Below are 16,646 nucleotides of genomic sequence, written 5' to 3'. Positions count from 1 at the left end.
CAAAAAAAAAAAAAAAAAAAAACAAAAAAAAAACAAAAAAAAAATTTTTTTGAGTACCTACTATATGCTGAGTACTGTGCCTGGTGTCAGGGACACAGGACTCAGTTACCACACTTGGGGAGCTCCTAGTTTAGTAGGAAGGATAACAAGTTAACCCTATGCAGTGTGAGAAGAGCTGTGTCAGAGGCATTTTGCTTGCACGGAAGCCCAAGTGTCAAGAAAGACCTTCCTGGATATGGTGGGTCCTAAGGGACCAACCAGAGCTAGGCAGAAAAACAGAGAGCAGAGGAAAAAGGGATTTAACCTGGAGCAGGTGACATATAATTTGGGCTTTGAAGAATTATTGGCAAGAGTTTTAAAGTAGCCTTAGGGAACATTCCAGACTGAAGTAAGTAGCATGAACAAGGGCTAGAAAGGAGCATTTGAGAAAGTGCAAGATTGGATGTGATAGGTCATAAGATGGGGAGAATACTTCCCCCCATCTAAACACCTGACTTACGCTTGACCTCAGATCTTAGCAACCCCATCAGCGTCCCTATTGTATAGATGAGGAAACACAGATGCAGAGAGGTTAAGTGAATTGTCCAAGGTCACAAAGCTACTTAGTTGATTGGATAATCCAGGGTTTCGACTCCTGCAGAGTTCATGCTCCACTGCCTCTAGCAGAGGTATTTAAAGCGATGAGCATGGATAAGCTTAAAGAGTTCAGCAGGGTGTTGAACTGCATCCTGCATCTGATTGGCAGGATTTAACTTGATGTTCCAAAGTACTGGCTGTGTGACCTTAGGCAAGTTATTTAACCATTCTGAACCTCAGTTTTACCAACTGTAGAATGGGATAGTTTTTTTCTTTCCTTCTTTCTTTCTTTCCTTCTTTCTTTCTTTCTTTCTTTCTTTCTTTCTTTCTTTCTTTCTTTCTTTCTCTTTCTTTTTCTTTTTTTTTTGTCTTTTTTTAAGACAGAGACTTACTCTGTCCCCCAGGCTGGAGTGCAGTGGTGCAATCTCCACTCACTGCAACCTAAGCCTCCTGGGTTCAAGTAATTCGCCTGCCTCAGCCTCCTGAGGAGCTGGGGCTACAGGCACACACCACCATGCCCAGCTAATTTTTGTATTTTTAGTAGAGACAGGGCTTCACTATGTTGGCCAGGATGGTCTCGATCTCTTGACCTTGTGATCCGCCCACCTCAGCCTCCCAAAGTGTTGGGATTATAGGCGTAAGCCACCGCGCCTGGCCAATTTTTGTATTTTTAGTAGAGATGGAGTTTTGCCATGTTGCCCAGGCTGAGAATGGGATAGTATTAACACCAACTCACAAGGTTGTGAGATCATATTACATAATCATGATGCCTATCACAAACTAAGTGCTCGATCAGTGTTAGCTACTATGATTATTATGCTATTGCTATTGTTTTTATTTAAGAGAGAAGTAAAGAGAGAAACATAGGATGGTCAAGGACTTAGCCTTTGGGAACATGCAGAATTAGACAGTGGGAACAGGAAGAGGCTTCAGCAAAGGAATGCAAAAGCCACTGGAGGGGGTGGGGAGGGAAATATGTTCCTTTAGAGTTGGAAAAGCCAAGGGAGAGAGTGTGGCGGGCTGCATCAATACTGTCAAATTCTGCAGGGGAATGGGGACTGCAGAAAAGCTGCAGACAGACCTTTGGAAGTACTGTGCAGCAGTTAAGTATGTGGCTTTGGAGTCAGACTGCCCAGGTTTAAATTCAAATCCCAGTTCAGCCACTTACTAGCTTATGACCTTGGGCAAATTATTTAACCTCTCAAAACCTCAGTTCCCTCATCTATAAAATGAAGATAATAATAGTACTTACTTACTTCAAATAGTGGTTGTGAAGATTAAATTAGATAATCCATGCAAAGAGCTCAGTACAGAAGCTGGCACATTCCAAGGGCTCAATCAACATTAGATGGTGGTAGTGGTATTATTCATGACAGAGTCTCTCCTTCCCAGGGGACTGGCACCTCCCGCACTCTCTCCTACTTGGGCAGTTCTTACTCCTTAGACCTCTTCTGGAATTACTGTCTCCCCTCATTCTCCTCCCACTCACTCCACTGCTTCCCTCTGCCCTTGGACATCCCTCACTGTTTCCCAAAGCCACCCTCTCTCTAGATCCAGTCCCCTGCTTCACTAATCTCTCTGCCCTAGGTGGAATGGGAGAAGATGAGACCTAGAGATGAAAGACTGGAAATCCCAGGACCTGTCTAGACAGAACGAGGTGTCTGGGGGAGTGGGGCTGCTGGGCCCTACAGCCTCAGTCCCCCAATGCTGGCCCCACTGAACCGCCAGAGGGCAGCAGGTGCATGAAGCGTAGGCTTTCAGAGAGCCTGGTTCTCCGGCAGGTGGCGGGCGCGGGTAGGAGGTGGGAAGAAGTTAGGAACGACATCCCCAGTCTGAGGTCGCTTTTGCCCTGGGTGCCCTCAGCTCCACAATTTGGAAGAGTCTCTGAGAGAGCAATGCCTGACACCTGGGTACCTGGGCTCAGTTTCCCATCCCTAGGGAGGGAAGTGACTTGTAAAAGGGTAGCAGCATACGGGCCGCCTTTGCAGAGGAAGCCGGGGAAGGGTCTTCTGGGGACTCTGAAGACAGACTATCAGCAGGGGATCTAGGGAAGGTCGGGGCAAAAGGAGTGAAAGAAAGGAGAAATGTCTGAGTTGGTGGGGACCCCGGACCCAAGAAGGAGCCCCAGTGGAAACAACGAGGTCATCTGGTCAATGCCCCTGCCGCGGGGCCAAGTGGCCTCTTCTCTTCCGAACAAGCTCTTTCCTAGGAGTGTCTGGATAATGGACATCCCCCTCTTTCCGCCCTAGCCCCCTTTCATTCCTCTTCAGCTCCCTGTCCCTGTCCCTGTCCCCGCCCCCGTCCTCGGCCCCGCCTCCGGGGCGGGCTCCCGCCCGGGCCAGCGCCGCCTCCCCTTCTCCCCGCCGGCCGGGCCGCACAGCCCCGAGCCGCCCGGGCAACGAGCGCCGCGTCCCTGGCCTGCCCGGCCCGGCCAGGCTCGGCCCCTCAGCCCGGGTCCGCTACCCCGGGCCATGGAGCCGCGGCCCCTAGGGTCTCGCAGGGTAAGCCACCCGGCCCCTCCTCTCTCCCTGACTCCCGCGGCTGCCGCAGCGCACCCCCACCCCGTCCCCGCCCGCCCCTGCGGGGCTGGCTACCTCTTCCTCTGCCTGGTCCTCGGGTTGTCCGGCCCATCCCCCACACCGGCGCGGCCCTAACCAATCTCGGGATCCCAGCTCATGCCCCCAGACTACTGCCACCATACTGGATACCCTCACCTCTGCTTCCCACATTCTCGGAGTCCCCCAAATCTTCAGACTTCCTGTCAGGTCCTACACCTGCCCTCCAATGACCACACTGATCAGATCCCTCCTCTCCAGCCCTGGCCCCTTCCCAGCATCCCTCCCCCACCAGCTTCCACCTGCTCTGTACATACCCCCTAGCTCCTTCTCTTTCCTATCTCAGTCCTTCCTCAGGTCTTCCCATCCCTGAGATTCCACCACCTTTCCCTTTTCATCTTAATTGTGGTGGGTGGGGAAGTGGGGTGCTCACACAAGGGGCAGCGGGTTCCATCAGATAAAGGGCAATGGAAGGAAATATAATCATAGCACCCCTCGTGTTCCTGATCTGGTTTCCCCCCTCGCTCTCCCTTGCCCTTCCTGATTCATTTTGCCCCAGCTTCAGGGAGCGGTTCCCCTTCATGTCTACTGTTGGAGGGCAGGTGGGAGGGGACTGTTTTATGGACCTTTCCAGGCCGTGTCCAAGCCAGCATCCCAGGGAAGAGGTTCTGGAGTGAGATGGGCTCTGGGAGGTGCTGGCCTTCACCCCTCCCCAGGGAGCCCTCATCTAGGTCACCGGGGCCTCCTGACCTTGGCCTGGAGCAGCACTTCAGTGGCTCACATTCCACCTGCGCAGGGATTGGGCCCAGGAGTCCTCACCTTCAGCCTGGTGTCTCCTTAGTTGCTGGAGGAGGGTGGGAAGCACCCCCCTGACTCCACTGGTGCCCTCTTCCCCACTCCCCACTCCCACTCCTAGTTGGTGTTTGTGGACTTAAACCAGGGGAGGGGGTTGTGCAAGAGCTAAGGTTCTCACCCTGGAGGAAGGACCCAGGTAGGACAGGAACCATTCTCAGGGTATGGATGCTGGGATGGCCAGTCCACAAGTCATCCTCGGGGTCCTGTGTCCTCAGCCCCTCTGGAGAGCAGGCTGGGATGATGGGACAGAGCATAGACAGAACCAGGAGACTGCTCTCCGCTTCCATCCCGCTCCTCTCTCCCTACTGTTTTCATCCAACTTGGGTTTCCTGGCCCAGACTGAGTTTCTGTTTGAATTCCCATTCCCCACCCAGCCTGTGAGGAAGCCCAGGGCTGAGGAGAACTCTGGAACAGAGTTGGGGGTCTCTAAATCAGAAGGACTAAGGCCTGGAGACTGGGAGCTGAGAGCAGCCGTCTGTCTCCCCTTTCTGATGAAAGCCTGTCTCCAACTTGGTCTGTCTGTCTTTCTGCCAAACACATCACACATTCACACCGATAAACACACAGCTGAAGATCACACCACCTGACCATTCATGGTGTCACCAAAGCCCCCAATGCAGAATGTTGATATATAAATGATGTACGCACAGTACATGACACTTATTCACACTCCACCCATGCACAGATTGATCACAGCCTGCCTAACACACACAGACACACCCGTTCTCCTGTTTGGCTTTTCCTTGGATGTGACTGGGGCTTCTGAGAAGCTGAGGTAAAAAAGTGAGCCCTTAGAGAGGCTTCTTTCCAACCAAGAGTAGGCCAAGAGATTGACCTTGTTAGTCAGACCAGTTATCTGAACCCAGTCATGGTCCCTGCCTTCAGCGCTACCCAAATGGAGGAGAATGGATGAGGCCACCATCTATTTCACAGGGATACTAAAGCCCATTTCCTGCCATTAACCCCACCCAGCCAGTGAAACTACTGGGGAGAGGCAAAGGAGAGTCCAGAGGGCAGGGCTTTTCCGACTCTTACCACTTTCCCCCACTTCTTGTTCTCTCACCAGTGTCTCATTGGAAACCCTAAAGACCTGTCACAGAGACGGGCTCGGCTGAGGAGATAAAAATCCCAAGTCCCCAGCAACTATTTTTCACTTGATCCCTCCACCTGGAAGATAAGGTTTCAGTCCTAATTCTGTCCTATTCTTAGGAGAGAGCCCAGCCATCCCCCAATCTTCAGTCTCAGCTACATTCCAGTCTTGCCTCTCCCTAGCTTCCTAGAGGCCAAAAGGGAGGAGAACTGTTGAGGGAGGCAGTTTTCATGCCTCTGAGCCCCTGGTTTCATCCCCTGATAGTAGAAAGCCTCAGAGAAACTCCCATCCTCTCCCTTCCTCATGTGAACTCTTGGCAGGAGACTGCAAAGACATCTGCTGACCCAGGGTGGGGACAGGGATGGTTCCTAATCCCGCCCAGCCCCACAGCTCTGCCCTAGAAACCCTCATGATCAGGGAGAGAAGGTTCAGAAGATCCCTGGGTTGCCTCGGGCCAGCCCAGGTGCTTAGGACCCCCCCTTAGTCCCCATGATTCACTAGGAGCTTCTACTCTCTCCTGAGTTCTTTTACTCCCTCTAGAAGTTGCTGCCTTTAAGAGGTCCAGAGAGGGAATGTGTTAGGGTGACCAGGGGCCCAGAGATGGGAGGCTGGGAACATCTGTCTCCTGGGACCAGAGGCTGGGCTTGGTGATAGTCTTACCCCAGAGTGGAGGCCCAAAGGGTTCAGAGGCTTCAGCTGAAGGCCCTAGGATCTAGGGTGCTTTGGGACTTCATGTCAGAGGCCTCTGGTAGATTGGCTTCACTGTAGGAGATAAGTCAAGGCGACAGAGTTGGATGTTCATGGTATGATGGACCAAGGCAGGAGTCCAGGTTCAGATACCAGATCTGCTATTAACTCATGGTGTGACGTTGGGCAAACCACTTCTATGTTCTGTAAAATGGGAGCATTGGGCCAGTTATCGATCAGGTCCCTTTCAGTGCTATGAAGATTGGGCTAAGAGAGAAACAGAAGACTGAGGCTCAGAGCCCTCAGGCATATTAAGGGATAGAAATGGTCTGGGGACCTTGGTTCAACACAGATATCTGTGTTGGGGGAATGCTGGACATGAGCTTGCGCTAGGGTTCCCAGCTCACCCCAGTCTGCCTCCACAGATGGACCCTGTACAGAAGGCTGTGCTCTCCCACACTTTTGGGGGACCCTTGCTCAAGACCAAGCGCCCCGTCATTTCCTGTAATGTCTGTCAAATCCGCTTCAATTCTCAGGTAAGAAGCCAAGCTGCTCATCTACCCAATGGGTGGGGCAGGGGCAGCAGGGGACCGTGAGGGAGGGCAGAGGCTGGGTAAGAAGGCTTACTCTGGGTGAGGGACAGGGATTAAGGGGATAGTAGGCAAAGAGCAGGGAATAGGGATACCGCAGGAGAGGCAGGGTCTTGTGGAAGGCACTGGAGAGGGACAAGACATTGCTGTGTATTTTGACATGAAGTAGATCAGTCCTCTAACGCTGATCCCTCCCTCCCTTGAGACTTGGGCATCCCTGGTTCAGAGCTTCTTGGAACATAGATGGCCATCAGTGTCTGAGCAGGAGTGTGGCCTCTGGCCCACTGGTTCTTGGGCACGGGGCAGAGTTAGGTCATTGGCTCCCCCACAGAGCCTCTGTCCTCTTTGGCCTCTGCTAAACTCCTCCCTGGCCCACCCACTTCCCTCTAACTTTCTGGCTTCCTTCTCTCTCCACCCCATTTCCATTCTCCTCCCTCCAAATCACACACAAGGCCTGGCCCCTACTCTTCTCCTATGGGGCTTTCCCCTGGGAAGAAGCTACCCAAAACCCAAAACCCAAACGTCCAGCCTCCCAGATTTCCTCCCTCTGAGGCTCCACTGGAACTCTGTGGAGTGTGTGCGGGTCTAGAGGGGACTTTGTGGGGTGCAGGTCCTGAGAGCTTTTGGAGAAAAACAGAGAGCCTCATTCTGCTGAGTACGGGAAAATAAAAGCATGTTCTGTTTCTCTACCCAGTACCCAGACACACACACACACACACACACACACACACACACACACACTCTCTCTCTCTCCCCATACTACTGGGCTCTGCACACCGCTACCCTACCTCTAGGCTGTCAATCTTCTTTTCCTGCCTATCCACACCTTTTATTTCTGCCCTTGTCTGGGTGACCCTGTGCCTCCAGGATTGTACATTCTTAGCGGGGGTATATATGGGAGTGGAGCAGGGTGGGGAGGGGAAGGCAGGACTAACCCAGCATTAGGCCTCTCCTTTAGCTTGGACCCCAGGCATCCTGTCTATCAACCCTGGCTCCACTCACTGGTGGATGGTGGAAGACTAGAGGGGCAGGGAGCCAAAAGCTGATAGCCCTTCCCTCTTTTTGCCCTACCCTACCCTCCCCCATCAAATGGTTCTGTTTTGACAGCTGTCTCCACTGCTGTTTCTGTCCCCAGAGCTGGGCTTGGGGCCAGGGTCCTCCAGGGTGTCCACAGAGACTTCAGGGAAAATGAGACCGAGGGTGGAGTAGTCAGGACGGAGCCCAGGCATCAGGGATCCTGGGACTTCCAGCCTCAGGGTGAAAGCAGCAAAGGCTGGATCCTAGGGGCAGAGGACTTGGGCACATAGCCTTGGGATCTAAGAGGATGCTGACTGACTGGATTGCTAGGCCTCTCCCAATTTATAACTCTTCCATAGGTTTGTGGTCCCCCTTTCTCTACCAGGACTAGGTGAGGGGTCTGAGTCAGCAGCCAGGCCCTGGGTGTGGTGGTAGGGTGGAGTCTGAACTAGGTGGGGGCCTAGGTTCCCAGGGACTCAAGCTTGAGAAGCTAGTCTGAGCCCCAGGAATAACCAGGACTTATTGGCATGGGGCTTTATATCTCATTGGTGTACGGAAAAATTAACTGCAGCCTGCTGAGATCACCCAGGACTTGAGGGAGCTCTGTGGGGAGATCCGTCAGATGAAAGGTGATCTCAGATTCCATTTTCTTCCTCCATCCCTAAAGAGCCAGGCTGAGGCACACTACAAGGGTAACCGCCACGCCCGACGAGTCAAAGGCATTGAGGCCGCCAAGACCAGAGGCAGGGAGCCTGGCATCCGAGAACCTGGAGACCCAGCCCCCCCAGGCAGCACCCCAACAAATGGGGATGGTGTAGCACCCCGTCCAGGTGTGTCTGAATCCCCCCATATTCTTCAACTGATCTCTATCTTCTCTCTTCTCTCCCCCTTTCCCAGAACTCTCCTCTGCTTCCATCTCTCTATTCCTCAGTCCCTATACCCCCACCCCCACCCAAGGTGAGTCCTGGAGCCAAGCACAGTGATGTAAAATTTCCATCCTGTCACCCTTACCCCCACCACAGCTCCTCTCAACAGAGTCCCCACTGTCTGTCCTCCCCACAGCCCAGTGACTCAGAGAGGGGCTAGGGTGAGGCCACCTGGCAAACATCCCCAAGAAAAAGAGAACCATCAAATCCAGAGAAAGGCCTTTTCATCTTAGGGAGAGGGGCAGAGAAGGGAATCAGAATATCTGAGTTCCGGCCCCACTGGGGCTCCCCTCAGGGAAGACAGACAGTGCAAGAAACCTAGGAAACTCCCTGGATGATGTTGGGTAGTAGATCTTTTGACCTCCCTAGTCAGAGGTGTTTGTGTGTGTTTGTTTGTTTGTTTGTTTCTGGGAAATAGAGGAGTGAGACTAAGATCTTTGAGGTCTTTTCCAAGTTTACAAGATTCCTTTTTCCTCATGGCTGCTGACCATCCTCAGCCATACTTCCAGCCAAGAAACTGGAACAGGAATATTGAGATAGGAAGATATGAGCCACCCCCATCCTGGGATTACCACATCAGATGTCAATCATGGCCAATTCCAGAGAGACCTAACATCTCCATCCTTATCCTTGCCTGGCCTTCCTGCCCCACCCTAAGAAGAATGAGAAACAAACATCTGTACTACCAGATTGGAAACCAGGCCCCCATTCTCAATAAACACACACACACACACACACACACACACACACAAAACCCCCTCAGGGATGCACAGAGAGAGTGAGTGGGCAGGTGGGCAGGTGGGGAAACTGAGTTCTGTTTTTTGTTTTTTGTTTGTTTGTTTTTTGAGACGGAGTCTCACTCTGTCTCCAGGCTGGAGTGCAGTGACACAATCTCAGCTCACTGCAATCTCCACCTCCTGGGCTCAAGCGATTCTCCTGCCTCAGCCTCCTGAGTAGCTGGGATTACAGACACCCGCCACCTCGCCCGGGTAATTTTTGTATTTTTAGTATAGAAAGGGTTTCACCATGTTGCCCAGGCTGGTCTCAAACTCCTGACCTCAAGAGATCCACCCACCTCCGCCTCCCAAAGTGCTGGGATCACAGGCGTGAGCCACCGTCCCGGCCATGAGAAGCTGAGTTCTAATTGTTCTTTGGCTGCTTCTTAGCCTGATCATCTTGGGTTAGTTTGTTAACATCTCTGTAAAATGGAGAGGAAGAGGATGATGATGATGGTGATGATGGTGATAGCTAACATTTCTTGAACAGCACTTCACACGTATTACCTCATGTAGTTCCTACAGTATCTGAGGATATAGGCAGGATAACTATACCTGCCCTGCTTTATAAACCATGAAGTCCTGTCCAGACTGAGATGTGGATGTGCTGTCTGGATTGGGATGGAGGTGAAGAATGTCAGAAAAAAGTAAGAGAAATAAGGGGAAGGACATAGAATGAACAAGCAAATGGGTACCTGGAGGGGTGAGGAGTTCCCCTCCCACAAGCTCCCCACCCCCACTGCCAGCCTCGCCATGACCCGGAAACTGGATCAGCTGCTGGAGCAAGAATGGGAGTGCTAGAGTTTCCCCTGTACAGAGGCCAGAACCCAGCACTGAGGCCTAGGGCCTGTGCATCTTTAATCAAGCCATGAATTATAGAGCAGCCTGCATCCCTGTTTCTTCCCTCTCCGGTTCTGCTGTTTCTGTTTCCCTTTTGCCATGCCTGTGTTTCTCTCTCCAGACCTTTCCTCACCCTGCCTCTGCCCCTTCCTAGGGCTCTTTCGTGTACTTCCCGGGGGCTGGGCAAGACTCCGGGAAGGGGCTGTCCTGGCAGGAAGCCCAGACCGGCTGGCAGGCCACTGAGGGCTATATCCTTGTTCCATGCCTCTCCCCCTGGCTGGGCTTGCTGCCGGCTTCACCCTGAAGGTAGGCTGGTGAGGCTGGACCCCTTGGCCATTCCCAGCTAATAGAGAATGAGCCAAGCATTGGAGTTTCACACCCAGCCTGCGGCAGCTGGACCACATCTGGCTCTGGACCAGGACATGAGAGCATGCATGTTGTAACAGGGTGGGGACTCCTGGTCTCTTGCCCTCCAGGAAATCGGGGGGGGGGGACTCTTCCACATGAAGAGTCTTCTCCAAGAGCTATCTAGGGTGATCCCCATGTTTCTCCCCCAACAACAGTTTCCATGGAGAATGGACTGGGGCCAGCCCCAGGATCCCCAGAGAAACAGCCTGGCTCCCCATCCCCTCCCAGCATTCCGGAGACTGGTCAGGGTGTAACCAAGGGTGAAGGGGGGACTCCAGCCCCAGCTTCCTTGCCTGGGGGTAGCAAGGAAGAGGAGGAGAAAGCCAAGCGGCTGCTCTACTGTGCTCTGTGCAAGGTGGCTGTGAACTCCCTGTCCCAGCTTGAGGCACATAACAAAGGTATGGACTCCCCTGCCCCCACCCAGACTCTCCTGTCCTCAGGCCACCCCTGCCTCTACATCCTAATGCTCCTGGCTTCCAACATCCCTAGACTATCTAAGACCTATCAGCCTATCTGCCTATCTCCTTCTCCAGCCCTCTCCCCACTTCCTTAGCCCTTTACTTCCTCAGCTCCCCCTTCTACCTTACTCCTTACCTATGACTCTCTCCTGATCCACCTGTTTGGGAGGGTCCCAAGGAGCTTGGAAAGAACCCACACTGCGCCCACCCCTTCCCCCTCATATTGTAACTGGGAATGTGCAGATTTGAGGCCCAGTAGGCCTGGATAATTTTTCTTCCACCCCTTACCTCCTGCCCTCTCTGGGCTCCAGGTACTAAGCACAAGACAATTCTGGAGGCCCGAAGTGGGCTGGGGCCCATCAAAGCTTACCCTCGGCTGGGGCCTCCCACCCCGGGGGAACCAGAGGCTCCTGCCCAGGACCGAACTTTCCACTGTGAGATCTGCAATGTCAAGGTCAACTCGGAGGTCCAACTGAAACAGGTGGGTCTAAGGCCCTTCCCAGAAATTCTGGGAAGCTCCACCCTCTAAGTGGGGAAGGAGAGCAAGGAGCTTGAGTAAAGGCCTTTCTTCAGGGTTTTCCCCAGGGGGCCAGATGGGAGGGTCCCGGTGCTTGGAGCTTGATTATACCCCCTTGCTGTTGCCCCTTTCCGGGAGTTCACAGCCCCCTACCCACTGGTCTCTGCAGCACATCTCCAGCCGGCGGCACCGAGACGGAGTGGCCGGGAAGCCCAACCCACTACTGAGCCGTCACAAGAAGTCTAGGGGCGCCGGGGAGCTGGCGGTGAGGCCTGGATGCTGGGGAATTCGGCAATGGGAGGGCGCGGGCGGGGAGGAGAGAGGGACGCGGGCTTTGCCCAGGGAGAGGCGTGGTTTGCAGGACCGCTGGGTGACTTCTCTCTTCCTCCGCCTTTCGCCCGCTTCAGGGCACGCTGACTTTCTCCAAGGAGCTGCCCAAGTCCCTGGCGGGCGGCCTTCTCCCCAGCCCCCTGGCGGTGGCTGCAGTGATGGCAGCGGCAGCAGGCTCGCCGCTGTCCCTGCGCCCGGCTCCAGCCGCACCTCTTCTCCAGGGACCGCCGATCACTCACCCTCTGCTTCACCCGGCCCCCGGACCCATTCGAACTGCGCACGGACCCATCCTCTTCTCCCCCTACTGACCTCAACCCTGAACCCCTCCCATTCACTCCCCACCTCCAGCCGGGACCCAGGCCTCCGGGCTCCCAGCCCGCCCCTCCTCCCGGCACTCCCTAAATGATCTCTCCTTCCCCCCCCACCCCGAGATACGGGGTTCCAGGAAAGGGGAGGGGTAGCGGGGGAGGGGGGCTTCAGAAGGGGGGGAACACCCCAGATCTCAGGGAACCCCGCCCCCTGCCTTTCCCTCTCCCCTAGAAAAGGGGGGGCCGTCTCACCCCCGAGCCCCCTTGGAGACACCCCCCCTCCCAAAAGCCATGTCCATCCAGCCCTTCCCCCCCAAACCTAGCACAAAACGGGGTTCACAAGCCATGGTGGGGGTCCGGGGGGACAGAAATGGATTTTCTTGGCAATAAGCGGACTCTGGGTCTCCGGCCCCCTACCCCAAACTGAAGCGCTTCCGTGAACACCCCTGTCCTCCGTAGGGGGAGGGGAGCAGGCGGGATCCTGGGTCCCTCATAAGCACTTTGGTTTTACCGCCTGCAACCTCACTGTGCCCGCCCCGCACCATGCCCCAGCCCCAGGTCTAGCAGGGCCCATCGCAGGGGGCAGCACTCGGGGGCATCTCCGGCACTTGGGTGGGACCAAGGAGATGCCACCATAGACCTTTCCCTCGCCTTCTTCCTCCCTAGTCCGGGTTCCATTCTTTTCACCAGCACCCATCGCCCAAGGGGTACCGAGGGGGGCAAGGGGTGTCCAGTCCAAGCCCACCCCCGCCTCGCCTTCCGCAAAACTGTGAGCAAAAAGCAATAGAAGCCTCGCCCCCGCCCCTCCCCTTCCGCAGAATTCGCCGAGTCTGTAGCCTCCCCGATCCCAGTTCCTAGACCTCATGGCTGTCCCCTCCCACCAGTCACCTCCACTGCACAACCCGGGCGGGGGTGTGACACCCCGCCCCCGCCCCCGACTCCGTGGTTTCCGTATCGTCAACCCTTCAGCCGCCGACCCGGGAGGGGTCCGGCCTACACTGGTCTTCCCCTTCCCATCAACTCTTTCTGCTTGACAATGTAGCAACCCCGGCCCCCCACCCACGGTCCTCCCCTTTTTGCTCTCCCCGACAATAAAGTCTGAATTTGTTCTGCCCTCCGCCCCTGGATCAGACTCTGTATTTGCCCGCTGTTTGGGGAGCAATTCTATCGGGAAATGTATCTGTATGGGACCGGCACAGAGAGAGGAAAGGGCGCGAGAAGGAGGAGGAAAAAGGAAATCGGGGGTGGGGGGAGGCAAAATATGAGGCTTGTGCAAAGTGAGCAGAGGCTCCCCATCCCACCCACCCCCACTTTCGTCCAGCTCGTGTAAACTTGGCCTGGGGGATCATTTCGAGTCCAAGTCTGGGACTGCAGCTGCAGCTGTTGAGAATTTGCCACAACTCCACAAGGCGGCGCCAACGACCCGGAAAAGAAGTCTAAGCCCGAGGCTAAGCCGCTCCTGCAATGTGTCTCGAGATTCCACGCAGATGGGTCTAGACTCTGTCTCAGACAAAGAAAAGAATCCAGGCTTTTGTGTGTCTGGTGGGAAACCCACGCCAGCGAGACTCAAGGCACAGGAAGAAAGGGGGGCAGAGACTGGGGATCTGAGCTCTAGGCTCTGGCCCCACATAAATAGTGACCTTGAGTCAGTCCTTGCCCTCTCTGCACCTCAGTGTCGCAGTCTTCAAAATGAGGAGACTTGAGTCTTTTAAAGGTTCATTAAGATCTCATGTATCCAAGACTGAAGAACTGAGACTGTGCCATTTACAGATATACTAGAATACCTTCTCAACTGGCCCCTTAAATAGTCTGTGAGACAAGGAAACACTGTTCAGCTGTCTCTCACATGGTGTGTGAGGAAAATGGTCTCTCCGTTATCCTCAAAATTTGGATCAACCATACACTCTCAAGAGCAGCCAGTAATCCTGACCCCCTCTATCCCTACTGAGTGGCAGGAAGTTCAAACAAAAAGCCCAAACCAAAACCCAGAATCTATGTGAGGTCCTCCTGACTTTCATCTCTGCTCACTTCCCCCTCTCTACCCACTTTCCAGTCTTGCAGAAGAAAGGAGGAGGGAAGTTGGGATGATGTCTGTTAAACAGGAAGAAGAGGGGAATGGGGGCCTCCTGGGTTTGTCAACTGTGAAGTTGAAAGGTGGGTGTTCACTGTGGGTTCAGAATTGGAACCCAGTAAGGAGTGTTTTGGTGTTTGTTTTCATGTCTGTTTTCAGGTAAATCTAGCTTTAAAAGGGGTGGGAGGATTCAGAAGGATGAGGAACAAGAGAGGCCCTATAGAAGAGTGGGTAAAGAAAAGCAGGGGCTGGGTCACATGTGGGGAAGGAGATAGGGACTGGAAGAAATTGGGATTAGAGAGTCTGGGATACTAGCATACCCCACAAGTACCTCAAGTCTGCTAGTTTAAAACTGAATTCATTATTTACCCCTTTCCCTAAGCCTGCTCCTCCTCCCACATTTCCTTTTTTTTTTTTTTTTTTTGAGGCAGAGTCTCGCTCTGTCGCCCAAGCTGGAGTGCAGTGGCGCGATCTTGGCTCGCTGCAAGCTCCATCTCCTGGGTTCACGCCATTCTCCTGCCTCAGCCTCCGAAGTAGCTGGGACTACAGGTGCCCGCTACCATGCCTGGCTAATTTTTTGTATTTTTAGTAGAGACGGGGTTCCACCGTGTTAGCCAGGATGGTCTTGATCTCCTGACCTCCTGATCCGCCTACTTCGGCCTCCCAAAGTGCTGGGATTACAGGCGTGAGCCACCGCGCCAGGCCACATTTCCTATCTTATTAAGAGCACCATCATCCCTCTGGAAAGCAGAAAGTTATCCTACTTCCTCCTTCTTCCTAACACTTCATCCAATGAATCACTAAATAAGTCCTATTTGACCGCCTAACAACATACGGATCCTTATCATTTCTTCATTCCCACAACCACTGCCCTAACCAGGACTGGCTCCATAATTTGTGGAACCCAGTGCAAAATGAAAAAGCAGGGCCCCTTATTTAAAAAGTATTGTATTGGCCAGGCACTGTGGCTCACGCCTGTAATCCCAGCACTTTGGGAAGCCGAGGAGGGCGGATCGCAAGGTCAGGAGATCGAGACCATGGTAAAACCCCGTCTCTACTAAAAATACAAAAAATTAGCCAGGCGCAGTGGCGGGGGCCTGTAGTCCCATCTACTCAGTAGGCTGATGCAGGAGAATGGCGTGAACCTGAGAGGTGGAGCTTGCAGTGAGCCGAGATGGCGCCACTGCACTCCAGCCTGGGGGACAGAGCAAGACTCCATCTCAAAAAAAAAAAGTATAGTATTAAGAATTTAGCCAGGCGCGGTGGCTCAAACCCAGTAATCCCAGCACTTTGGGAGGCCAAGACAGGCAGATCACAAGATCAGGAGATCGAGACCATCCTGGCTAACACGGTGAAACCCCGTCTCTACTAAAAAAATACAAAAAAAAAAAAACTAGCCGGGCGAGGTGGTGGACGCCTGTAGTCCCAGCTACTCGGGAAGCTGAGGCAGGAGAATGGCGTAAACCCAGGAAGCGGAGCTTGCAGGGAGTTGAGATATGGCCACTGCACTCCAGCCTGGGCGACAGAACGAGACTCTGTCAAAAAANCCTCGTGATCCACCTGCCTTGGCCTCCCAAAGTGCTGGGATTACAGGTGTGAGCCACTGCGCCCAGCCTATTAGTTTGTTTTTCTAATTTTTCAGAGACAGCGTCCTGCTGTGTCACCCAGGCTGGAGTATAGTGGCATGATCTTAGCTCATTGCAGTCTTGACCTCCCAGATTCAAATGATCCTCCCACCTCAGCCTCCCCAGTAGCTGGGACTACAGGTGCACATCATCACATCTGGCTATTTTTGTTTTAATTTATTTATTGTAAAGACAGGGTCTCACTATGTTGCCCAGGCTGGTCTTAAACTCCTGACCTGAAGCCATCCTCCCAGCTCAGCCTCCCAAAATGTTGGGATTACAGGCATGAGCCTCCAAGCCAGGCCTATATAATATTTTAAAGCAAGCCTCAGCAAACTTTTTCTCAAAGGGCCTGATTATAAATATTTTAAACTGTGTTGATCAAGAGATAAAACTGAGGATATTACACAGGTACTTATATAACAATTTAAAATATAACCATTTTTATGTTATTTACTTATTTATTTATTTATTATTTTATTTTTTTGGGACTGAGTCTTGCTCTGTCATCCAGGCTGGAGTGTAGTGGCACGATCTGATCTCAGCTCACTGAAAGCAACCTCCACCTCCCCAGTTCCAGTGATTCTCTTGCCTCAGCCTCCCTGGTAGCTGGGATTACAGGCACACCCACCACACCTGACTAATTTTTGTATTTTTAGTAGAGACGGGGCTTCACCATGTTGGCCAAGCTGGTCTCAAACTCCTGACCTCAAGTGATCTGCCCTCCTTGGCCTCCCAAAGTGCTAGGATTATGGGTGTGAGCCACTGCACCTGGCCTAAAATATAACCATTATTAAATGGAAAAAAAAATTCTTGGGTCACAGGCTATACAACAACAGATAGCAGACTAGATTTGGCCCATAGGGCGAAGTTTACTCACCTTTGCTCTGGAGAACCGATTAAGCATTTGCATATTTATGTATTTGTCTCCCCTAGTAAACTATGCACAAGGCCATGTATCAGACGTTCTTGTATCCCCAGTGTCTAGATCAGAGTCTGGTGTATAGTAGGCACTCA

At 53.2% G+C, this 16,646-nt stretch overlaps 1 protein-coding gene and 1 long non-coding RNA gene across 4 annotated transcripts in view; one reads left to right on the top strand and one right to left on the bottom strand.

The window, feature by feature from the left end:
• ZNF385A (zinc finger protein 385A) overlaps nt 1–13,053 on the top strand; it is a 23,457-nt gene extending 10,404 nt beyond the window's left edge. For 2 of the 3 annotated variants that reach the window (XM_025400832.1, XM_025400833.1), the window contains 6 exons: nt 6,189–6,299; nt 8,038–8,200; nt 10,476–10,718; nt 11,090–11,259; nt 11,465–11,560; nt 11,703–13,053. In XM_025400832.1, the coding sequence (XP_025256617.1) occupies nt 6,189–6,299; nt 8,038–8,200; nt 10,476–10,718; nt 11,090–11,259; nt 11,465–11,560; nt 11,703–11,933 (1,014 nt within the window). In that variant the 3' untranslated portion in view covers nt 11,934–13,053. The remainder of the gene's footprint in view (nt 1–6,188; nt 6,300–8,037; nt 8,201–10,475; nt 10,719–11,089; nt 11,260–11,464; nt 11,561–11,702) is intronic. The other variant, XM_025400834.1, reaches the window with a different exon arrangement.
• Nucleotides 1–16,646, bottom strand: part of LOC112633978 — an 82,809-nt gene that overhangs the window by 54,941 nt on the left and 11,222 nt on the right. The gene's annotated exons all lie outside the window — the stretch shown is intronic.

Source organism: Theropithecus gelada, chromosome 11, assembly GCF_003255815.1.
Source record: "Theropithecus gelada isolate Dixy chromosome 11, Tgel_1.0, whole genome shotgun sequence".
NCBI classification, from domain to species: Eukaryota; Metazoa; Chordata; class Mammalia; order Primates; family Cercopithecidae; genus Theropithecus; species Theropithecus gelada.
Note: the sequence above shows the minus strand (reverse complement) of the source record. Positions and strands in the feature narration are given on the sequence as shown.